The sequence below is a fragment of the Artemia sp. Qi Xiang Cuo genome, chromosome 16 (genome assembly GCF_049724085.1).
Source record: "Artemia sp. Qi Xiang Cuo chromosome 16, ASM4972408v1, whole genome shotgun sequence".
NCBI lineage: Eukaryota > Metazoa > Arthropoda > Branchiopoda > Anostraca > Artemiidae > Artemia > Artemia sp. Qi Xiang Cuo.
In genome coordinates, this window is record NC_142809.1 from 58,462,373 (window position 1) to 58,488,586 (window position 26,214).

Consider the following 26,214-nt stretch of genomic DNA (forward strand, 5'->3'; position numbering starts at 1 on the left):
ACAAAGAGTGACCAATCGAATGGTATAACTTTTATATCATACAAACGATCCTTTCTCAGGATGTCGTAGGTATTTTTCAGAATACAGTCGACATGAGCCACTCCAAACGCACCGTCAAATTTGATGGCGGGGGAGAGTTTTGTCCAAAAACCACTTGTCGTATTCAAGTCGTTGTAGAGAGGATCGGAAACATTGGACATAAAAGTTACATAGAAATCAGTGGGCATTGTCAATATCTTCAACACCGATCTAAGAATCAAAATCAGAGTTGTATCCTAGCCATCGAACAAGTAACTGTTTCTTACCCCTGTGAGTATTATTTTTTAACATCTTTTCAATTTTATAGATTTCACTATTGTTTTTAACCTTTTTCTGTTCTTAGTCATAGGAACCACCGAGAATCTCTTCATCTTTGATATCATGAAAGTGATAAGCTATGGGCTCAGTTTCTAGGATTTTCGCCCCTTTAAAAAGTTCTGTGGACCACAAGTAATTCCCCTTTTCTAAAACATTAGTTGTTCTATTAATTCGAACAGTATCACCAACATTGAATTTATTTTTCTTCTTGACAACCATTTCATTGGAATATTGTTTAAGAAAGGTTTTAATTATATCCTAATCCAAATGAAGAAGTTCCGAGGGCGTTGGATTGGAAAATGGTCGATGAGGTCATTTATTATAGATCAACATGATTTTATCTAGATCAAGAATAAGAGCCGGTGTATTTTTCAATTTACAATACCTTGAAATTAAAAGTCGAATATTTCTTATCATTCGGCCAATGCAGCCTTTATAGGACTGTGACTATGATAGAGCAGTGTATTATATTTTACTAGTACTTTTGCAACATGAGGATTAAAAAATTTACTGCCGCGATCCGTGTGAATTTTTCTATACGAATCCTGTTCGAGAATACTTTCAATGGCCTGAGCAGCTTCAACGCCTCTCTTTGTTCGCAATGGAATTGCATATGCATAACGACTATAAACACTGATTAAGTAAAATGTACTTGTATGGTGTATTGTGACGTCGTTGAAGCTTATCTAGAGTCAGGAGATCTGCTTTCATTATATGCGATGGGAAAAAGGCTTTAGTTTTTTGATAAAGATTAGAACGAAGTCTATGATTTCTATGCAGGGTGTAACTTGGTTCATTTTGTAGTTAGTCTTCTACACTTTTAGTGTTAACACCAGTGACTTTGGAAAGAGTGGTGGGGGAACTTAAACTCCCTGCTTCACCAATATTTTCATAAACACCTTTCAGAACTTCAACCATTTTGAACGTAAACACGTTGTGTAACGTCCGCCACCCTTTTGTATACTGGATGGTGATGGTGACAGTATACGTTTTCGCTTTTCCCTCGCCACCATTGTCAAGTTTCCACTAGGTGTGCTAGTATTTTCCGAGATTGATTTAAAATCTTCTTCTTCATCTTCTTCATGTTCATGTTTTAATTGTGTCGATGATGATGTTGATGCATGTTCATTTAATTTTCTTAGAATTTGTCTATTGCTAATAAGGCTTTTGGGGAAGTTTAATGTATTTAAAAAGTTGTATAGATGAGCGTCAAGTGATAAAAGTCCTTTACGATTTGTAACCATGTCATATATTAAATAAAGTAGATTATAGCTCTTGCCCTGAAATATAATCCCTTTCCCATTGTCTCAACTTGAATATGATCTTGACCACTTTCCATGAGATAAGCTAGGAGTCGTTTACGTTTTTCACGAGATTTTTGGGGGCTTATATTTCTAAATTTAAATAAAATTGAATCCAATTCTTCTTCTTCAATTGTGTTCCAGCAGCAGCAGCAGAATCCTGAGGAGATGATTCTTTTTTGTGATCAATACCAGCAGCAGTGGCCTTCACACGATAGGCCTTATGTTTGTCCACTCGGTGAAGTTCATCTTGAAGTAAAACAGTTTTTTATCATCCTCAATATTCTCATTGTCAAGGAATTTACTCAGATTGTTCTCAAAGTGTTCCACGGGTGAGAGAGCGAGTTCTATTGGAGTCAATTTATAGGGTTTTGCCATTCTCTCTCTAGAGGAAACTACAAGTCCTGCAATTATTGGCAGTAAAAGTGTGAATAAGCTACCGCCCGCCTGATGAAGTCGTTTATTTTTAAAATTCTTTCCTTTCTTTTTATAGGCCAATGTACGGACAATGGAACGTTGTTGCTTTGCCTGTTGCTTAACTACTTATGGCAGTTGAACATTACTCTCGGTCAAATTTAAACAAAGTTCAGATATTAGATTATTGAAATCATTTTCAATGCCATGGTTGAGTATGGCTTTCCTAAGAGGGGGTTTTGAAGTGCTTAGAACTGAAAAGAGATGTCTATTTTCAAGTAGTTTAATCAGTGTCATGATAGTAACTAATAGGTCTTTTTAGTGTTCACGGGGAGATATATTGTAATTTCATTGTCAAAAATATCTGTGACTACACGCAGATCCTCGGGTGTATTTTGATTAAGATCCAATAGGATATAACCGTAGGGTTTATTAGTTGCCTAATTGTATGCTTAGAGTAGAAATTTGGGGGCGCCTGGATAGATTTGTTTATTGAGAGTTATTAGCGAGTTAAAATCACGAACAACTCTTTAGATGATATAGTACGTGCAGTTCAAAGCAAGTGTTCGCATACATTTGCTCTGATGAAAGAGATTGTGTAGAACCAGAGCAACGGAAATCTGTTCATGATGAGAGCGACCAGTGAACAGTTGTAGCATTTCCTGGGACCATTTTTCAATAGATTCAGCAAGATCGTCAATGATCACCCAAGATTTTTGTTCAATAATTGTGAAAACATGAAGTGCCACTATGAATTGTTCCTGTACCAGACCCATCGTGTCAACTGCTTTTATGTTATCGTATGACTCCTGCCAAATACTGTAGCAGTAGTAGATTTTTTCGGCTTTTCCACAAACATTTTATCGACATTTTTAATTATTTTAGTTAAGAGTGTTGTTTTGCCCGACATTGACGGCCCACAAAGAAACAATCTAAATGATGTTTTAAATTGATACATGATCCTTTCAATAGCTCACTTGGACAACTTATTGTAGACTATGGCTGTCTAATGACTAAATAATTTCCCTACTACTACTACTCCGTTCAAGAATGAGAAGAAGAAGAAGAAGACGAATAAAGAATCATATTTTCTTTTATTATACGCAAAAAAAAGTAACAACACTTAAAAAATACTACATTGAAAGCGCATTAAACATGAAAAAATACACTTTTTTTAGATTTATTTACAATAAAAAATACAACATTTACATAGGCACAGAGAAAAAACACTTAAATAAATACACTTTTTGTTTATTTATTTATAGAAAAAATACAACATTTATTAGAATAATGCACTTGAAATAATATCACTTTTATTTACAGCATTAGGTTTGGGATCCCCCCCCCCCAGGGGGCGGCCACGGCGGCGGGCGGGCGCCCGCGGCGGCGGGCCGGGAAGCGCCGCGGGAAGCGCCGCGGGAAGCGCCGTGGGAAGCGTCGCGGGGCCGGGAAGCGAGGGGTCCGTGGGCATTAAATAGTGGAAATTGACCTGCTTTGCACACACACACACACACACACACACACACACACACACACACACACACACACACACACACACACACACACACACACACACACACACACACACACACACACACACACACACACACACACACACACACACACACACTTATTGAAAATTGTTTATGATATAGAAAAAAGAATTAAAGAAAAAAACCTCCCACCCAATTTATAATTTTTTAAATGAATTTAAGTTAATTTTTCCAGACCGAGTTGTTTTCTGTACTCTACACATTCAAGTCGGTCTGATATAAATTAGTTACCGTGTGGTAGTACCTTCACACCATCCTCAAGTGCATAAACTTTGTCTCATATGGCCGACATGGCGTTTTTCTTAGCTCTAACTGTGTTGTTTTGAAATTGTAAAGAGCGAATCGCCATGACTTTCACTCTTGGCACTGAACTACGTTTCACGCAGATTCTATACACATTCCTGTTAAAATACTTTTTAACAAAGTGTGTAGGCACCCCCTTGCAAACTTATTTGATATCCTTGATGAGCGATCTCACAGAGTAAACCGTCGGACCAGGAAACACACCACTAGATATCAGATCGCTAACCGTTTCAGATTTTAACATTAACAATTGATTTGGGGCCTGGCGTTTCAATAGCTCTTGATAGAAGGATTTATCCCAGTTAGTTTAGTTCGTTGGTGAGCTAATTTACTGACCATTTTCAAAATCATTAAATTGATTTTCAGTTTTGACTTTTAACAGTAATGAATCAGTGTCCCCGTAATACGCTTGAATTTCTTTCACAATTGACCACTGTACCTTGCATACATTATAATAAAAAAAAAACATGAATTTCTCGGATATTTCAGTTATTGCACTCCTCCCTGCAATATTTTTATTTAATACAATGTTTTTTTTCTTGCGATGTAGGAGCACCATATCAGAGTCTATGATTGTGAACGATGTGAAGTTTGGATCCGAAATGATTAAAGCACAATCTTTGGGATTGGTTACAATGTCACATCGACTTCTGTTTCCTACGCTCTCGAACATTTTACCGAAAGCTGAGTTCAAAATGAGTTTATAGACTTCTTTTTCAACTTTCGTTTTCGCTTGTGAACGCTTACTGACAAAGGTGTCAATAAACGTTTTTATGTAAGTCTTTTGATAAAATTGGAGGGCTCTATGAATCTTTGTAACCTAGAAACTATTGGACACCATCCATTTCAATAGCACGTGATGAACAACGATATTCTGTTTCGGGTTGAAGTCGGCAATTAGCTTTTGTTTTGAAGGTACCCAGTGCATACGCCCATCCTCTACTAAAGATAAATTGTAGGGGCTCAGAGAGTCCCTACCCACCGGTCTATTTATGCAAGGAAAAAACAAAGTCTTTTACCGAGTCATGGATTTCAATGGGTATTTCACCGTCAATTTCAAAAAACCATCCCTGTGCCCCATTCTCTTCAATACTAGCAATGTTGGGGAAATTTGAAGTACACAGAATGTAAAGCCATTTATGATTGCCACACGGCAAACAGTAGTGAGAAATTGCCGATGGGTAAAGAGAATTCATATCCAAAAAAACTGCGTCCGACTTCTCATCGGTGTGCCGTCCGGTCAGATCAGTTTTCATGATAAGGTCCCCGTGAAAAACATACCCCCCCCTCATTGATCTCTCTACAAACAGATGCTGATCCACATCGGCGATCAGACCTATTTCTCTTTGCTGATTTTAAGTATCAAGTCCATCACCAAATAAGGAGTGGAAAAATAATAACCTAAATCCAACCCAAATTCCTCATAGATTTTATCCGTATTGTTGCACACAATGTCCAGAAGAGTGAGTACGTCACTGGCCAAGTATAGTTTACAATAATCCTACCTATTTTTACATCCACCCTTTGCCCAAACCCTCTTAGCAAATTCATAGTCGCTAGTGTTGCACTCACTCTCAGTAAGAGAATTGTAAAAAGATTCAATGGGCGGTGGTGACACCTCATATAGCCTCGAGCCAGAGTTGTAATAATAATATGTATATATACCCTTACATGTTAATAAATCATACATTTCATCATCGGGGAAGTGCTGTTTGAGGAGGGGTAAGCTATCAAAATTGTCACTCTTCTTTTCCTGAATCCATTGACTTAAGGATTTGGAGAAGAAGCTGAAAGAGTCTAAAAAACGGATTTTATTCAGGCACGTGTTACCCTTGTCAACTGTTTTCCACATGAATTCTGGCAGCTTTAGCTTCTCCGATGATTTTGGTATGATATTATATGAAAAAGAACCATCTATCCATGCGTCATCTACAACTCCACCCTTGGCAATGCGGGCCAACGCCGGTAGAACAAACTTTAAGTCGTAATTGGAATTGTGTATAAAAACTGGTACCAAATATTGCTGTCTAACGTTTAAATTGCATGACTGATGGCCTACCCCCTTAAAGTTACTCCCTCCCGATGTAATTTCCTGCCACAAATGATCATGGTCGATCACCTTCCTCCTCCCTCCATTCCCAACACCATCATCAAATTCTCCCTTGCAAACCCAACACATTTGACGATTTTTAATGGCCACTCTGTCATCTGGTGACAGGAGCATAGGATAGTTTTTATAACAAAAGCGTGAAATTGCACCGTTTACAGTTTTGATTAGACTGACCAATGTCGAGCGCATGCAGTCTTCACCGCCACCCGACATCTCAAATACATCCAGCACTTTCATGGTATTATTGGAATCTTGTTGCGCATGAGCGTAAGAGACCCCTATGGCATCATGTATTTTAACACGATTTGAATTTGACGGATCGCACACTTCTGTCAGTTTAGCTTCGCAGTCCAAAGCGATCTTTATTCTCTGCAGGAGCGTGTTTTTGAAATTTTTAAAACGTAAGATCGCTCTATCTCCTCTTACCGTCTCCACAGCCTGGTATCCATGACATTTATAGTGTTTCATTTGATGCTTTAACTTTAAATCAGAGCAAAACCTTGAGAGACATGTTGGGCAATAATAACATACATTCTCATTTATACCCTCCCCCAAAACCCTATTAATATCTGTAATCGGATTGAAATGACCAATTCAATCAGGGTCTGTGGGTGGGGTGTACAGAAGCCATACCCAATGTTCTACTGATTCAATTGAAGGAGCCCGCACTGGAAATAATACACCCTTCTTATCGGAACGCTGGCCCTCCTCAAATTCTGTTTCATACTGTAACACCGTGACACCAATCTTTAAATGTGCATTAGCCCGCTCGAAAATATCTATTCCTTTTAGTGTCACGGGAAATTGACCATTTAAACAATTAAAATCTACTTTGGGGAACTTTGAACCCTCCCTACCATTAACTGCCATTTTATCCAACTTTTTCCTAGATGCATCTTTTTGAAGAGGTTTGTATGCGGCAATTAAAAATGCATACTTGAAACACTGTAGCCTCGTATCGAAACAGATTCGTTGTATCCCTCTACATCCCTCTAAATCTGAATGATATTTTAATTCAATTGCCCTCCCTCCCCCAGCACCACCTCTTACAATAAAATTCTTTTTAAATCTACAAATATTAACATTTAAACTTTCAATACATAAAACCACCGATCCACTACCCCCCTCGTTATAATTTTCCCACTTACTTTGAATACTATTAACCCAATTTAGAAAAACCTCCCCGTAATTTGATAAATGCGGGTGAATTTCCAACATCTCTGTGTGCAAGTATTTCGAATACATCTCACCCGCATTTTCATTAAAAAAAATATTTTTAGTGCTATTGATGCTTTTAAACTAACCCCCACTCCCCACACCCCCATCTGTCGTTCAAGAATGGCTCGAATCTTATTAGTATATAAATGTGTAATGGCCGAGGGATCTGTTATTATATCCCCCGACACTAGAGAGTTGAAGGGATCACCAAATTTGGCGCTGTAGACCTTTGTGTGGCGCAAGGCAGAGTTGGACAGAGAGAAATCTGGAAGAGAGGATACTGGTGGTGTTGTTGCTGCATTACTACTACTACTAGTACTAGCTATATCATTAAGTGGAATGGTGGGGAGTGACACAGAATTGTCAATAAAACCACCCCCCGTCTGTTCAACTACATTGGTTGGAGATGGCATGAGGTCCCCTAGGCCTGCTAGTACATATTCCAAGGTGTTTGGGGACATCTGATCGAGCCAGCCTGTATTGTCCTGTGCTGGAATATCTTTATGAGGACCCGGTTCAGATGCACTAGTAACACCCCCTAAATGCTCATGCATAAATCTATCTGCCCACTCCGGATCCTCTATCATGTCAATATCACAAGTTAAATCGTCTAGGCTAGCCATGTCCCCAAAAACATCATTAAGAAAACCTCTATGCCACTCCATATTGTCTAGAACTAATGAAGGTTCGTCTCTGAACTCCATAGGTGGTGATAGAATTGGTCCAGTAAATGTTGATGTCTCATCACCCAATGGCGGTGCTATATCATTAATCTATAGAAAAAAGGTTTTATTTTCTATGTGAAATAACCATTATTTCATATAGTTGAAAAATCATGTTCATTTCTAGTCGTGTGTTTACCTGAAAATTTAACACGTACCATTTTTCCACACCAGCCCCCATAAAACTCAATTCTTCCTCCTAGAATTATTTAAACTAAATACTTTTTGCTTATAGCATTATTTACAGAACAAATGCATAATAAATTACAATTTTTTTTCTTAATTGGATTCGAATTTATCAAACAAATGCATAATATATTACAAATTTTTGCTTATAGCATTATTTATAAAACAACTGCATAATAAATTACAAATTTTTCCTTATAGCATTATTTATAAAAAAATTTAATAATGAATTACAAATTTTGTTAATAGCACACATTCACATGCTCGCACACACACATGCGCACACACGTGCGCACACACACACATATGCACATACGCACAAATGCTCACACACACACACGCACACACACACAAACACACACGAGCACACACGTTCACAAACACACACACACAAAAACACATATACACACACATACACACACACACACATAAACACACACACACACACACACACACATGCACACACACACAAACACACACACACATGCACACACACACACACACACACACAAAAACACACACACACACACATGCACACACACACACACATGCACACACACACACACACACACACACACACACACACACACGCTGTTACAGTGTTGAAAAAATGGCGAAAAGTCTAAATCATTAAAATATGTAAAAAAATGTTTTATTTTCTATGTGAAATAACGATTATTTTATAAAGTTAAAAAAAAAACATGTTCATTTTTCACCCCATCCTCACAACTCAAATCCTCCTAGAATTATTTAAACTAAATACTTTCTTCCACCCCCCTCCCACAGAAAGTTCAGAAAGACGCAAAAGAGTGCTTTCTTTGCCAATAAAAAAAAATGTATTATATTCAGCTATCTCTGAGGGGAGCAGAGAAATTTAAAACAATGGTTGGGGGCGGGGGATTTTAATATCTGTGACATACACTTTTACGGTGTTGAAAAATGGCGAAAAGGCTAATTCATTAACCTATAAAAAAGGTTTTATTTTCTATGTGAAATAACCATTATTTTATAAAGTTAAAAAAAACATGTTCATTTTTTCACCCCATCCTCAAAACTCAATTCCTCCTAGAATTATTTAAACTAAATACTTGCCTCCACCCCCCTCCCTCAGAAAGTTCAGAAAAAAACAATAGCCTTATCTGTAGTGAAGCATTTTTCTAGTCGTAAACTAATTTTTAAAACTAAAAAGTGACCCCCTCCTCCCTCAGAAAGTTCAGAAAAACACAATAGCCTTATCTATAGTGAAGCATTTTTCTACTCGTTTGTTTCCCGAATATTTAACACATACCATTTTTCCATATCATCCAACAAAACCCAATTCCTCCTAGCATTTTTTAAATAAATAATCACGTATAAGGTAGAGCTAAAATACATACATTTACAAATTCAGACTGCCCTTGTACATCTGAAGTCCCTGGCAAAGCATGAAGGGTTGCCCCCTCCCGATCTTGAGCAGACAAAACCGATGCATTATGAGAAAGCATCCATTCCCTCTTGAATTTTCTACCAGGTTGCATAGTGGTCCTTGCAGAGCTGGAACTGGCATGAGAGGGCCCTGGTTGGTCCAGATAACTTGTAATGGATGGCCGTGTAGCTTGCATCGATGTTACATCACCCCATCTTGGTCTCTTTTCGGAGGGGGAGTAATTTTAGGAATTCTCTTCCTTAAAAATAAGACAAAATTTAGTATGGAAAAAAACGATTCCCTTTTTTACAGAAGAAAAAATTAGTCTGCACAAAGAATCCCCCTCTCCCTCCCCTCCCACTGCATCAAATCCAATACAATTATTTAAAATATAGATCTAAAAAATAGTCAACCATATTAAAAGCTAATCAAACACTAAACTTCAGTGGTGTGTGTCGGAATGACCACATTAGTTTTCTTGTCAAAGGATATACGTGTCTGCACGAAGACCTCGCCCCTCCCCCCTTTACTTTTCCTTCGAAGAAATAGTTTGTTTTTTCACCTTACAATGAACGTATTAGAATTGATACATTGCCCCCTTCCCTGTTTTATATTTTTATACAAGCCTCTTAATCATCTATTAAACCCTTTTGCTTTCATCAAATACATCTCGTCTAATTTGGCCAAAAAAAAAGAAACTCTTGTCAACGAGTCTTGAATCGCACATTTCCATCCTTTGTTATCTTAACCCCGATAAGACGCATGCCAATGTTGTTTTGAAATCTCTTGGTAACAGGATTATAAACATGGATGGTTTTATTTAAACCGGAAAAAGACAGCACATTTTAGATCCACGATGGGGAAAGGATATTTTAGAACGAAAAGAACTATTTCTAGTGAATTAAAACTTGTAAACAAAGCAGTGGAGGAGAGATTTTATTTACATAATGGAAAAAAAGTGTAAAATGCGTTTTTTAGCGAGTATACTCATAATATTTTAAGGTTTGTATTGTTGGAGGAGAGGGGGGCCTATACCCCTGAAATTTGAATTTACTGGTAAAACAATTTTTATCTGGAAATAAATTAAGAAATTCAGTAAACTATACTCACATTGACAAATGAAATATCCATTGTTTCAAAGTTTTCAGTGTACTATACGATATGTTAAAACATAATGAAAATTAAATTGTTATGCATGAACATTTTATATGGAATTTCAAGGACGAATAAAAAACGGATGTTGACTCGAAAAACCACTCTGGTTGAGTTACATAATTTCGTGCATACTCCCAAAACCTGTTTCACTACTTTATACCATACCAGCTTTAAAAAAAATGTGGAATTTCTTGCACAATAAAACCATGACTTTAGTTTCATAACATGCTTGACCACTTTGTGACGAGCCAACTTTTAAAATGCACGTATCTAAATGCATGGGTTTTCTTGTAGGTTTTCATGTCCCTTTTCAATATATAGAAGGTTTTTCTTGTCCCTTTTCATGTCCGTTTTCAATATATAGAAGGTTTTTCTTGTCCCTTTTCATGTAGGTTTTCAATATATAGAGGGTTTTTCTTGTCCCTTTTCGTGTAGGTTTTCAGTTCTTGTAGGGTTTCAATCAATTACACTTTTGAGCATATTCTTGTAGGGTTGAATCTAGGGTTTCAAGCAATTACACTTTTGAGCATATTCTTGTAGGGTTGAATGTAGGGTTTCAATCTTATACACTTTTGAGCATATTCTTGTAGGGTTGAATGTAGGGTTTCAATCTTATACACCCTTACTACTATAGTATTAGTTATTGGGAAGTATACAGACGTTTTCGGGGGGAATTTTTTCAGGTAGCGGGGGGGGGGGGGGGTTCGGGGGTTATGTGGTATGATTTTTCCATGCAGGAAGTTTTCATAGGGGAAGGAACATTTCTATGAAGGGGGTGCCGGATTTCCCAGCATTATTTAAAAACTACCAGAAATTAAATAAAAAAAACAAGTTTTTCAATTGAAGGTAAGGAGCAACATCACAACTTAAAACGAACAGAAATTATTACGTATATGATTGGGTTTGCCTCCTAGTCAATACCTCGCTCTTTAAGCCAAAGATTTTTTAATACTTTCATAAGAGCTATTTATTCTAATTAACGGCCTTTGTGATTAAGGGGTCATTTTTAAAGAATTGGAACAAAATTCTTTAGCGTAAAGAGTGAGGTATTGACTAGGGGGCGAACCCCCTAATATATGTGTTAAAAACATATGAATATAGAAGTTCGTTACGTAAGTTAATTCGTAAGTTATGTATATTTATTTCTAACAAAAACGCTCGGAAATAAAATTAAACAATTTTCGAGAAAGGCATTTAATCAAACAAAAGTAAAATTAGTATGCAAATTTTGATTTAATTACTCATGTATGGTGAGCCAAAATCAAAACCTGCCTTAATTCAAAAACTTTCAAAAATTAAATAAAAAACAAGTTTTTTAACTGAAAATAAGGAGCAACATTAAAACTTAAAACGAACAGAAATTAGTCCGTATATGAAAGGGGCTGTTCCCTCCTCAACGCCTTGCTCTTTACGCTAAAGTTTGACTCTTTCTCTCAACTCTATATTTTAAAACAATAAAAAACTTTAGCGTAAAGAGCAAGGCGTTGAGGAGGGGACAGCCCCTTTCATATACGGAATAATTTCTGTTCGTTGTAAGTTTTAATGTTGCTCCTTACTTTCAGTTAAAATAACTTGTTTTTTTTATTTAATCTCGGGGAAGGCATGGGTGTTATCGGCCCTACTCATGTTAGTTTTATGCTCGCTTTCAGTTTGACTCGGCTACTTATAGTTATTTATGTTCGTGTTGAAATACATTTACTCATTCATAGTGATTTTTGGTAGTTTTGCTTGGATGATTATTTGACTTTGTTTCTGCTCATTTTTGGCTTAATGGAGCTCTTTACTTTTCTTTGAAAAACTTTATTCGTGGAAAAAGTTTTTAAAATTAAACACCATAAAAAGTAGATTCTTTTGATGCATGTGTTACTGTGAATGTCCGAAATCTGGTTAATGCCGACACTCACCGGTGCATGTCCGAAATTCCTTTTTCTCTGCTTGGATTCAATTAGCTTTGCCAATTTCAGTCTTGTGCGAGTTTTGATGGTAAAAGTTAAAGTTACGTTGAGTTAAATTAGATTATAAATCTCAGAAATGGGTCAAAAACCTAACCCAACCTACCCTAACCTGTCACTATTAAGCCTTACTTAAAACTGAAAAAGTTGATTGGCAACCCTGACTAAATCCATGTAGACAAAAAGAGATTTCGGACATTCACCGGTGAATGACGACATTCACCAATTTTGGACACTCACGGTAACATATTTATTGTTATAAAAAATAGTCGTGGTTGCCATTGTCAAGGGTCGCTGTTCCTCGTTACTACGAAGTTTTCGATAACAATATAATATATTCGACAATCTCTCCTGGCTTTGCCTTTTACCGCTATTAGTTATTTTCTCGTTTTCTTTAGATCCACTTGCGAGACTTGGACTGCGTAACAACACTGGCAACAATGGACTATCTTCTAACGATGAGCTTAGACAACTCAACGCTGTCGCCCAACCCTGTCAACGTTTCCCAGATGAACTGTAGCTCAGCTTCTGCCGTTGAAAAGGATCCTTCCCTACTTTCCTTTGATGATGAATTGTAAGTTAGATGTCATTTTTTTTTTCTGTAAGTACCAAGGACAGTAAAAATGAAATCGTTTTTTTTAAGTTAAAGAAAAAAGTATAGTTTAAAAAGTTTTATTTAAAAAGTTTTTTAAAGAGGTCTGGTTTTTTTATAGTTTTCTTGTTTATGGTTAAATGAGAACTTACACAACCGCATATATCTTAAAAAGCTAGAAAGAATCGGGAATCCAATTTTAAAGAGAAAGACCTACATCTGCGACTATGCAGTAGTTGGTGCCAAATTAAAAAAAAAAGAAAATATGGAAGAGAGGAAACCAAGCAATTTCAGGTTATACACCTTTTGTTGAAAGGTGTACTTGTCTTAGAGAATCTACAGATTATTTATTTTTGAACTTTTGTCTAAGAAAGGGTTTCTTTGGCAAAACTTGAGTAAGAGTAGGGAGGGGTGCTGAGGAGTGTGGGTGAGCCCCTCATATATGGTAAAATTACCCTTCTTTTTAAAAATTGATATTGCTCTTTACTTTCATTTGAAAAAAACTAAATATTAAAGTTTTATAAATAAAATTTTTATCTAGAAAGATAAATAGATTTATCTTTCAATACATTTCCTTTAAACAATCAAATTTTTAGTTCAATTGCTTTGAAAGATAATTGGCAAGTAAAATGCTTTCAATCACTAACTGGAAATACTTATTTCACTTATAAATTCTTTCAGTAAAGCACTGATAAAACTTCGCTGTAAAGAGTGAAGAGAGGTTGTTGCGGGACGTAGATAACTCCCCTCGTATCCGGAATTGTTCCCATTCCTTTTAAAATTTAATACCGCTCTTTACTTACATTCGATTTTTTTTTTAATATTAAATCTGATCTGAGTACGCATCAGAAGTATTCTCTTCTTTGAATTCTATGCTCCTCTTATGGAAGCACGGCTTCCAAAATTTTTCAACTTTACCATATGTCCGCACAATACTTATCGAGCAAGTCTTGCCAATCACGGTCTACATACAGTTATTTACCATAGAGACTGACACGGAATTTTACTGACACGGAATCTACCAATTAAGGTGATAAAAAGGTGTTATGTGACATCTTTTGTCAAATTACGAAAAATTAAACAAGAAAAAACGGGTTTTAATTTTAATAAAACAGTGAACAAATAAATAACAACAAATACAAACTTAATTAAAAAATACTCCGAATATTTTGGCCCGACGTCCGGGAGCCTTTTTCAACGGAAAAAAAACGAAAAAATGTTCTTTAAAAGATAACACACATAGAAGTGCAACAACTAAACACACGAAGAGAGAGAGAGAGAAAAAATATAAATAAATAAGTAGGAAACAAACTCACATATTAAACAAAACTTCCAGCACTGGGGTATTTAACGCAATAAACAAAAGCGAATGTCTATATTGATATCATGCGTCACTCTCCTCTTACAATCAATGTATAAACGGAAATCTATCAAAAAGGGAAGAATATATTTACTTGAACAAACAATAAAGGTCACCTAACCCCCGGCCCATAACCCCTAATTAAATCTCACAGGTTAATCAACCAATTTATGAACTATAAATTGAATGGATTTTTTTGGTTGCAAGTTTAGCTTCAGTTCGTTGACTTTTCCCAGCATTTACCCCGTTCTGACCTTTGTTCGTAAGGTTATAATTTTTTTTCAGAACAATTATTAAAATCAATACTGGTTGAATATTGTACCTGTTTTTTAATTAAACTATTATAAATTGAATTTACTCTAAATCCCCTTCATCTCTATTGATACTAATACCCCCATAGAAAATCTTTTTTATTTCTATCATTTCTCTGAAACTTTTTAAAAGTTCTACAGACGTGTATACAATTTTTTTTCTGATCAAATAAAATACTGTGATGAGGAAAATTATTTACATATTCTTCAACAGCTGACTCAAACGTTTCTGTTTTTTTATTATGTTTTAGAGAGCAATCTATGGCATTTTTGTGTTGCTGTAGCCTATTTCCTAAATTCTGTTGTGTTCTTCCCACATAAAATTTACCACAAGAGCATGAAATTTTGTATACTCCCTTTTGTATATTTCTCGGTACATTGTCTTTTCCATTATTTAGCAAATAACTTATAGCTTGTCCTGATTTAATATAAAAAAAAACATAATGTAAAAACAGCATTTAAATCAGGAAAAACTATAAGTTCTTTGCTAAATAATGAATAAGTCAAGGTACCGAGAAACATACAAAACATACAAATATTTTTTTTTTAGAAAGGCTCCCGGATGAGGGGCCGAAATATTCAGAGTACTTTTTAATTAATTGTTTGTTTGTTGTAATTTATTGTTTCACTGCTTTATTAAAATTAAAACCCGTTTTTTCTTGCCTAATTTATCGTAAATGGAAAAGCAGTGTGGTCTAAGAAATTGCTTTTGTCAAAGTTAGATTGATAACACACACCCTCAAACTAAGCAGGTTCTATGTTACTCTTATGTCAAGAAAGTCCGAGAAGAATCAGCACAGATGGGTTATTCTGGAAGGATTTGCGCAAAATCTTAAATTTATTGATTAAATAAAATTACTTGAAAAATTCGCTGCTTGTGTGGGAGCTAGGGGAACTAGCCTAAGCTTACAGTCGTAGCTAGACCAATAGGCATACTTGACGATCTTTTTATAACTTTTCATTTTAGGTTCTACTGTTCTATGCCAATTAAACAACACTAAATACTAATTAGATACAATATGTCAATAAAATTATTTCTTTACCGTATTAAAGATCTTAGGTTTAGTTATTATTTCGATTTATTTCTTTCGTATAACTTCTAAAGTCGATCAAATCTATCATTTAAATCAGTCCATTTTCTTTCCTTTGTTTAGTTCTCAAAATATTATTGTATTATTTATAGTATTTATAAAATTTTCATTCTTTATTTATTGGATGCTTATTTTTATTATTTGTTAACTGTTTTTTTTTAATTAACCATTGTTATTTATCATATTTTGTGTTTTAAATTTGTTAGTTTTTGGATAAATTATATTTTATACTTATATTTTTAATATTTGACATTTAGCATACTTAACGTTAGTTTAATATTTTACTTATCATTGTTTATGATAAAAAGTTCCTATTTACTTGTTTATCATAGTTTTTAAGCTATTTCTCATGGTGTTAATTTTTCATTATAGGTCTGAGGTGTCGCTGGACAAGTTGTTACGAGATCCTAGTATTCGAGAGCTGCCTTTTCCCTATTCTTTGAAGAACCTTTTTAGAAAGGCTGATATTGCTGAACTCATGTTTTCTTCTCTCACACAAGGTGATCCCCTCTCTGACTTCAATACTACTATTTTCCACAAAATAAGTTTTTCAAAGAAAAGTAAAGAACTCCATTAAACCAAAAATGAGCAAAAATAAAATCAAATAACCTACCAAGCGTGAAACTACCACAAATTAGGTTCGATAAACAAATGAAACCCAAAACAAACAGAAATTACAATAAATAACCGAGTCAAACTCGAAACGAGTAGAAACTAACATGAGTTGGTCTCAAAATTCCTATGCCTTCCCAAGGCCAGAACATAATTTGCACTTTAATGAAAAAATATAAATGTTTTTACTTTTATAACTTTAATAAATCAGACAATATTAACAATTTGATTACTAAATATCAGTATATGTATATTAAACTGACAATGCACATTCATTTATATTTCTATCAGTAAAGTGCAAATTATGTTCTGGCCATGGGAAGGCATAGTGGTTTTGAGCCCAACTCGTGTTAATTTCTGCTCGTTTTGAGTTTGACTAGGTGAAAAAATTTTGGGCAGTATTTTAACCGTATTGAAATAAATCAAAACACACTATGCCCACAAAGGTTGTCAAGAGGACGTATCAGCAATGCTTTAGGACCGGTTAATGGTTCTAAGTTAGCGATTTCATCGTGTATTGAAGGGGATGTTGAAAAAAAGGTGCTATGTGCATACTGCTACTACTGCTACTATAATTATTGCTACTATACAAACTAAGGGTATCAAGGTGAAGCTATCAAGTAATATTTAGGCGGATGCTGATGTATATCAAAACTAACTATGATCATGTAGATTTTCAATAGGGTGGCAAAAAAATTTCTAAATAACGGCTTACATTATTAAGTTAGACCTTCCAGAGAAATTGGGACAGATTTGAAAAGCTTAGCCGTCAAAATCGCTTAAGAAGCAAAAAGTCTAAAACAAACTTGCTTTGGGTCTATTAGTTTCTCACCTTTTGCCATGCTGGAAGTTTTGATTAAATTTTGAAAAGGCCGTAGCAAGGTAAATCCCTAATTCAAGCAAGTATCTAGTTCTAAATTTTGAAAATGCACTTGAAAAAAGCTTGCAAAACAAAGTTGGTGAATTATTGAGGTTGTTAAAGTGGGATCCTTTCATTTTGCCCCTTCTTATTGCCCCTTCTTTTGCCCCTCCTATATCCCGCGGAGGAAAGTAATTTGGTTTGTGTTTATTTTCAGCAAATTTGTGATTTTTTTTTTTTTTTACTTGAGATGGCTGAAAAAATTAAGTGTGACCTTCTTTATGAATTACGAAAGTAATTTTTTCTTACCCTAGATTAGGATAGGGAATATGTCAGAATTGATTAATTCAGGTTCGGAGTGTGATCCGCAAGCTTGGTAGAAGTTATTCCCAGAGAAAGTGAGAGAGAGGGAATATCAGAGTATTGGAGACAAGTTTTTTCTTTACCGTATTTAAATATGGGCTACCTTCTCCGTTACCTAACACGTTAGAACGGTAATATTGGTGGTCACGGCACGCTAACCCCTTGTTAGTACGATAATATGGGTGGCTTAACGCTTCATACGACAATAACTATTGTTTCTTTATTGTATCTGAATTAATATCTATATATCTGTCTATCTTTCTATGCTTAGACAATTATTCTGGCAAAATACTTAACAAATCTTCCTTATTTTTCCAAAAATTTTGAACTAGGAAAAAAACAAAAAACAATGCGTCTTGACTATTTTATGTTTCACATCTTTACTACCTTCACATAGTAACTGGGGCCAGAGGAAAAGGTGGATCTCCTCGAATTTGGTGGGAAGAGGTCAAAAGAAAAGCTTTACACGAATTAAAACTTAGTGAAAGAGTGGATGGAGTTTAGCCGTGAACTATAAAAAAAAGAGAGATAAAAAGAGAGTCCGAACGAAAATGTGTAGGTTGTAGTTGGCTTGGTGTTTCAATCAGTTTTAGTAATATTAATAATGGCGTTGGTAGTCTAACAACTGGAAAACTGAATGACCAATTTTGCCTCTGGGGTTTAAGGGATTGAGGATTTACACGGGTAGAAATCATGGAGTATCCCCCCACGCTAAAAAAATTTCTTTGTTTTTGAAAATTTATCGCGCAATGTGTTCATTCTGATTTAGCGCAGGGAAGAAGCCTAGAGTATGTAAAGCCTTGGGGCATAGTATGGGGCAGATCATTCCATGTCTCACTCCTCCAATCTGCGGGAAATTCCAATCAAAATGCTTCAGGGATTATACCACTCAAGAAGTCTTCGGCGGCAAACACGATTACAGGAAACTTTTCTACTGATAAATAGTACGACCTACTACGTTCTTTTCAAATTTTTGTGATCTTTCTTTTAAGTATTACTTTTCTTTCCTAGAATTATTTCCTGGTGTAGCAGACATAAGCAATTCCCTGGAATCCCAAGAAAGTTTTCCCAATGAGAACCTGTATGAACTCTTCAATAAGCGACTATCAGGTACTGCTTACCGAGAAATACTGCTTTCCGGCGTAGAAAGTCAAGTTCTATTCGACTTCATCTGTGGTCTTGAGCGAAAGGGAAATCAAAAATGTCCTTTGACCTTTATTCGAAATGACCTCTATTCTGAGCCTGAACTCCCAAAGTGGCGCTGTTACTTTAGAAATGTCGGGGGAAACAAGTTGATTCTTATTTGCCTTCCGAAGACTTTGCATGATGTCAAGATGTTGATGGTTAATTCAGAAACTGTTGCTAACGAAAACGGATTTGTTTTTAAAGCTTTGCAGAACTCTGAGGAAGATGAATCAAAAGAAGATCTGAATGTAAGTAGTATAGGCTGTATATGAAACTAGATTGTATTTCAACCTCCCCTTTTTATTCATATAAAAAATAGTGGAAAGTGTTAATTAGAAAAGCAAGGTTATTTGAATATACTTCCAAATTGAGATCAACAATCCAGCACTTAAACTCGAAGCTGGACACAACGAGTATAGTTTTTACCATGTCAGTTAGAGAACCGATTCAGCTACTGTTTCTGTTTTTTTCTAGTACCTGCTTGTCTGAGAAGCTTTCTATTATGTCGTATTTAATCTGTCGCGTTAATAAAATCTATGTGTTTTCTTTTGCCTCGTTATCACCGTTGGCTACACAGCGTTTATGATTAAATACTTTGACCCGACATATAATTAAAGTTTAGCTTTCAATAGAAAGAACGGATGCAGAAAAAGTGTTTTTTCAATGAATACCTACTTGTAACTTCCTCTGAATAGCTTTATATTTTGCCATGTTCAGTCCATCAAGGATTCAATACTTTGTCTTCTACAAGTAGGCTACTATCTTCGACAATTTCACTTGATTGGTCATATCTAATCTGCTCTCCGGATTAATTCCAGCCAGTATTATTTTTCCTCAATATCAACTATGGTTCAAAAGTTTTTAAATTAATTTTTAGAACTTAATATTAAATTTAAGGTTTAAGAGTAAACAGTCGATTCTTTTAAAGAAAATAAATTTCGTCTTTTATTTATTTAAAATAAAATATTCTGTAAATTTGCTTGGAGTGCTGATCTTTTTTAGGGCAAAATGCAATCCCTGCCTGCACAAACAGGATCCCTGCAAAATGACTTCTCCACAAATACGAGTTATGCTTACTCAGTTTACTTACCTCAACCAGCCCACACCGATTATATTCAGTGATAAATTAAAGCTGATGGGCAAAATTGTATATCCGACGCCGTATGAGGCAAATTTTTCCGTTCTGGATCGACATTTTAGTTATGATTTTTACCTCATTAACTATGTAACCACTGTACAAAAAGAATCCAGGATAGTAGTCCCTTTCTGCTATCTAAATTATATTTTTAATAAGTTAAATAACTTTCGTTTTCTATCATACTCAACGCAGTAGTACTGGCTTAGTAAAGAGCCATGTCGGTCCAATGCCTTCATTCATCGCCTCATTAAATAGAGCAGATGTTCCTGAAAACTAAGGGGAAAGGCGTGATCTGTCGTAAATTGAAATTTTTATTACCCCTTAAAGGCTAAAACCATCTGAGAGCAACCTCATACCCCTTCAACATCTTATATTTGCCTCTCCATGGTGTTCTCTGTGTTTGGACGAGTGCGCATGTCATGTATGATGTTTGATTTACAACAACTTTGATTTATAAGGATTTCTAAATTTTCAACTGCAAATCTGGGGTAATAAGATAAGATTCCTTCACTGGTTCCCGGTAACACTGCCTCCCCTTCTTGGTAAATTCCTTAGCAACGCTCAAGATAACCCGCCACTGGTGCACCTTTTGAGTCAGCAATGAAATGAATATGATCTTTTATTTTACAAAGGAAACATTTTTTGAAATAAGACTTGAGCTGTCACTCCGGATCCTATATATTCAGTCTTAACCAAAATGAACGAGTATTGGAGATTAGTTTATCTCTACTCCCCATCTCCCCAGAACCTCTTCTATATCTGCCTGAATGATCGCAGCAAGTTAGGAAATTTAGTTGTAAGAATACACTCTTTATTTATTGTATTTGGGAACTTAAATAACTTTCGTTTCCTATCATACTCAACGCAGTAGTACCGGCTTAGTATAGAGCCATGTCGGTCCAATGCCTTCATTCATCGCCTCATTAAATAGAGCAGATGTTCCTGAAAACTAAGGGGAAAGGCGTGATCTGTCGTAAATTGAAATTTTTATTACCCCTTAAAGGCTAAAACCATCTGAGAGCAACCTCATACCCCTTCAACATCTTATATATGCCTCTCCATGGTGTTCTCTGTGCTTGGACGAGTGCGCATGTCATGTTTGATGTTTGATTTACAACAACTTTGATTTATAAGGATTTCTAAATTTTCAACTGCAAATCTGGGGTAATAAGATAAGATTTATTGTATTTTAAGCCAAAAATGCGGCCTTGAACACAAAAAAGTACGAATATCATAAACTTACATCAGCGATCATCAGAAAACACTTAAATGAAACATTACATTTTAATACTAGAGTTTCTTTTAGTAAACATAATCTCCAGATACCTTGCTATTCTAAAAATAAACTGTGGCGACGTACTATTTAAGACATCTAGAAGTATCAACTCACTTTGATAAACCCCCTACCGCTCTAGTTGTTCATTCATTGACGCATTATAGAACTGTTTCTTTTTTTAGTTTCTTTCAGCTTAGCGTGAGACAAGACAAAAAGAAGTGACCGAATAGATGGAAAACATATAATTTGGGCTATATATTGGCACATTAGGGGGGGAGGATAAAGTATTTGGACAGTTTGAAGTTAGAAAACAATTGTTACTATATAATATGCAGAATATTTGTACCTATCACATTAGGCATGCAGACCCTCTATACTTTACCCCCCCCCCCTTTTTTTTGAGTGTTTTTTAAATCTTGCTCTAATTAGAAATATTGTATCATTGCAATATAACGAATATATTTTACAAATGGTGGTTATTCACGCCTCACTGAAGTATGAGTCATAAAAGGATTTAGCATGATTGGATGACTAAAAGTTGAGCCATTTAGCCAAAATTAAAATTAAATGAAGGATTCTATTCAAAGAACAATATTGAATGAAGAATTGCGAAACTCCGACATTCTATGAATATTAGGGTGGTCCTTTAGAGACGGAGAAAAAAATTTCGCTCTTTTTTTATGGGGCACGGCCTAAAATGATTCCATTCTGATTATAATTGAATAATAAACAAACATTTTAGCATTATTTTCAATTTCAGAGGTCCCTACCATAACTATTAGAAATGTCTAAGCGAGTTTTGATAAAAAAAAAAAGTGCAAAATAATGCGGTTTAATTAAATAATATCAAACATGACTGTTGAGTTGCTGTACACTAAACAGAAAATAAGGGATTGGCAATAGTGTCCAGTAATAGTAATGGTGTCCAGTCACTTCAATTGTCAAACTACACAGTTCACATATGGGCTTCAGACTGGTTCATCAGTGTCTTTTTGGTTCAATCACTGTAATGCTGTTAGTACTCCTTGACAGCTAGCAACAGGAACTGTTTCTGTTCTTCAGATGTTGTGTGCAGTTTGTTATAGTCATCCATCAGCGCAACACCACGTTTAGCAATGTCATTGGTTACCCTCAGGCTGTGCACTATATTTTTAACTGTCTGGTAGGCTTCGTCAACTGACCACAAATCAATGTTCTTAGTTAGGAATGATGAAGGCAGTCCGGTAATGCTGAAGAATCTGTTGGTATTCTGCATGACAAAGTTTTCTAACTTCTTCTCCGCGAGTGTCAATGGGTCCACTGTTATTCTCTTCAGCGGGTGCTCTGCTCCTGATGTTTGCAGAGCCGTAACCATATGATGTTTGGTGTCATTTGATACTTCGTCGTCAAAGAAGGTGAGTGCCACCAACTCCTCTGATAAGTACCATAGGTGTCTTATTATTTTGTTCAAGGCAGTTTTTGATATCGATTCTGATATTTTTCTGTAGCTGTAGATGTCCATGAAAAAGTTGGAGGTCAATACAAGGGGCTGATGGTGCTGACGATGCCTGAAACCATGCTTTCACGTAGATGATGACAGTGAATTGACAAATATCAGCAAGAGCCTTTTCGTGAGTTTGGACTGACTTCTGAACATCCAGATCTTTAGCGTATAAATGGCCTTTGCCATCCACCTTGCTTGATGCAGCCCAGCTGGAGCTCTGAACAAGATTCCCTTAGATGGCGTGCCACCAAGGAATATGATTGTCAAGTCCTAAAGCTCACGGTAATCATCATAGGGTTGATATGCTAGTGTCTGCATCTCAGCAAATGCTATGACAACTGTGATTACATGTGAAACAGCTGTAAACGCACACTCGTCTGATGAAGCCGTTTGAAAGTCTGCTCTGTTAATATACTGCCAGGTTTTCTTAAACCGGTTGAAAATTGTTATCTCTGGGCCTTTTCTAGGACCAAGGCAATCAAGAACCACTGCTTGTAAGACTATTTCTAAGATATGATGTCGACAAGCAAACCAAAGAATTTCCTTGTCAAATTTTTGTTCCAGAAGGATACAAGCACCATTTCTTGGACTGGAATTGACAGATGTGGTATCAAAACACATGCACTTTACATTATCTGTAATTTTTCAAGCCACAGCTGTTTAAAAAACTGCTACCGCAGAAGCTTAGCCAGTTTCCAATACTAGCTTTGGAACACCAATACGCTGAACTACACCTGTTCCGGAGACCAAAATTAGAAGGCGATCAACAATCTGTCTGCTGTAGATATCCTTTAGGAGTTTTCCATCCCAGGGAATAGTTAGAGGATCTGTTGGTTTAAACTCCTGTTGTAGATTTTCGGCTATTACCTGGCGCTGCTTCATCCTGTCTCGGCGAATTGAAGAGCGATTGACATTATATTCAGCAGGATCACGACCAAGGTGTTGCAAAGTCGGAACAAGAGGTAATGCAGCACTTCTGACACTAGCTTTAGCCACATCCAGACAAGCTGACATTTTATCATTTAATATGTATACTCGTCCTCTTTTTTGACTTTTTGCTGAAGTTGATAGTTTAATGTCTTCTTTTTCGGGTTCTTGAATTTCTTGACCTTTTTTGCTTTCAGTGTCGCTGTTAGATGATGATTCCAGTGTCACTTTCTTTTCTCTTGTTTATTACTCTTTCCTTTTCTGAGATGATGCTCTTTTTATTTTTAAAACCTTGTCGACACTGCCCATCTGTCCATAGAGTCCTGGTTCCCGCTGCGCTAACAGAAACTCACGGTCTTCTTGAATTCATATCATCTCCATTGCGTTGGCGTGGGCAACGTCAAACAAAACGTCCAGGCCCACTTTCCACTCTTCTCTCTTCTTTGTCAGTGTCTCAGAACACTTAGCTATTTTTTCTTTATTTCTCTTCAGGTTGTCATACTCCTTGAAGAGACACTGAATTTTGTTTACCAAATGTTTCTTGAGTCTTGTTGGAATGTGTGCCTTTGACCAAACTGCAAGAACATCATTGGCTGTGGAATGTGCCGCTTCACAGACTTTCTTGTTTGTCACTTGCTTTTAGTGATAGAATAGCGCCATGATCTCCTTCTTTGACGGTAGTTTCGTTGAAATCAGAGTGTTTGATAATTGCCCAATGAGCCATATGTCTGTTTCACTTCTTGTAGTTGGTTTTAATATTACATCAGTACTGTCACTTGTACAAACCATGCAGTCCATGATGTCACTCATTGCTGTGTCAGAGTATCTTTAACAAAGTATCAGATTAATAAAAGTACCTATATCAGTGTGAAGCATAATTAATATATTGCAGTTCATAAAACTAATAAAAACCTGAAATTTGCATTTTCACTCACATTGCATTGAACAAAAATGACGTCCTGTGTTGAAATGCATTGTGGGAAGCCTGCAGATAAATAAGTAAAAAAGTCCAGCAGTTCAGAAAGCTACCATTCTGTATTATAGTGTAGTGTTGACTTTTGAAATGTTGAAAACTGTGCAAGGCATGCAGCATTGAGTAATGAGCATGCAGTAACCAAAAACTTTAACCTCTGGTAGGGACCTCTTAATGTTAATATATTTGGCTCTTTTTTGGGATTCTGTGGTATTTTAACAATAGAAACAAGAGTAGGGGGTGCCTGCTGAAGAAATCCTACTTTGAAAAATAAGGACCAACCTAATGAATGTGTTTTGCAAATAGTGTCTGATTACCAACAAACTTAGTATTTAAGAGTCTTTGAGCCCACCGATTGAAAAGTCTGAGGCTAATATTGCAATGTAGAAATCGGATCTCAAACTTTTTTTTATTTCTTTTTTTTTTCAGCTCCACCACCTCTCCTCTCAGTGACAACAAACTTTACTTTCAAAATACATCTGATTTTGACTTTAGACGTCTCGTACTCTTTTTTCTAATATTAGTTACTAGCCCAACTGGACACTCTTCAAGTCACCACATACTACCAAAAAAGATCCAATAAAACATCTTGCCATTCCCGTGAAAAAGGGCGTCCTCCCCCAAAAGGAAGCTCTTCATATGGTAGCTATTTCTTATCGCACCTCAAAACTTGTCCAGATGGTGACCCTACGCCCTTCGTGTCTCCATTAAAAACAAATAACAATAATAAAATAAACGAAAAAATAAAAGAAGTGTCCCATTGTTGCATCTCTGAGCTATGAAAAATCTTTAAAAACTCCTCTGGTCTAAGTTCATAAGTTTATTAATCATAAGTTTATTAATCCACATTCACAAACAAATAAATGAATTAAACAACACTTTCGCGCTTGAGAAAACCTATGAAGGTTTGCGATCACGCGAAAGTCCACGTAACTACTTACCTATTGACTCAACTATTTAACTAAAACTATTAGAAATAAACCAAAAATAGATAAATATAACCTATATATATATATATATATATATATATATATATAATTATAGATAAATAAACAAATAACTGAATTAAAAATAATAATAGATAAATAAAGATAAGATAATAATAAAAAATCTAATAAAAAATAAAAGAAAGATAATAATAAAAAATCCATTCACCATCACTCATAATACTCAACTCCCTCTCCGCTCCTTCACCCTGCCCTTCCAACCTTACGTTAGCCCCTATACACCCTTACCTTCCCAGCCCACCCTTACCTCTCCAGCCCCTCTTCCTCCCCTACCCAACCTACCAGCCATAATAAAATTAAAAAAATTCCCCTCCAAAAATAATCTTTTAAATTCTTTTTGAATTGAGGTAAGTGTTCCGCC

At 35.8% G+C, this 26,214-nt stretch overlaps 1 protein-coding gene across 3 annotated transcripts in view; it reads left to right on the top strand.

Annotated features, from left to right (window-relative positions):
• Window positions 1–26,214, top strand: part of LOC148943128 (KICSTOR complex protein SZT2-like) — a 495,507-nt gene that overhangs the window by 261,885 nt on the left and 207,408 nt on the right. For all 3 annotated transcript variants that reach the window (XM_089102275.1, XM_089102276.1, XM_089102278.1), the window contains 3 exons: window positions 13,075–13,250; window positions 16,403–16,530; window positions 18,876–19,297. In XM_089102275.1, the coding sequence (XP_088958401.1) occupies window positions 13,075–13,250; window positions 16,403–16,530; window positions 18,876–19,297 (726 nt within the window). The remainder of the gene's footprint in view (window positions 1–13,074; window positions 13,251–16,402; window positions 16,531–18,875; window positions 19,298–26,214) is intronic.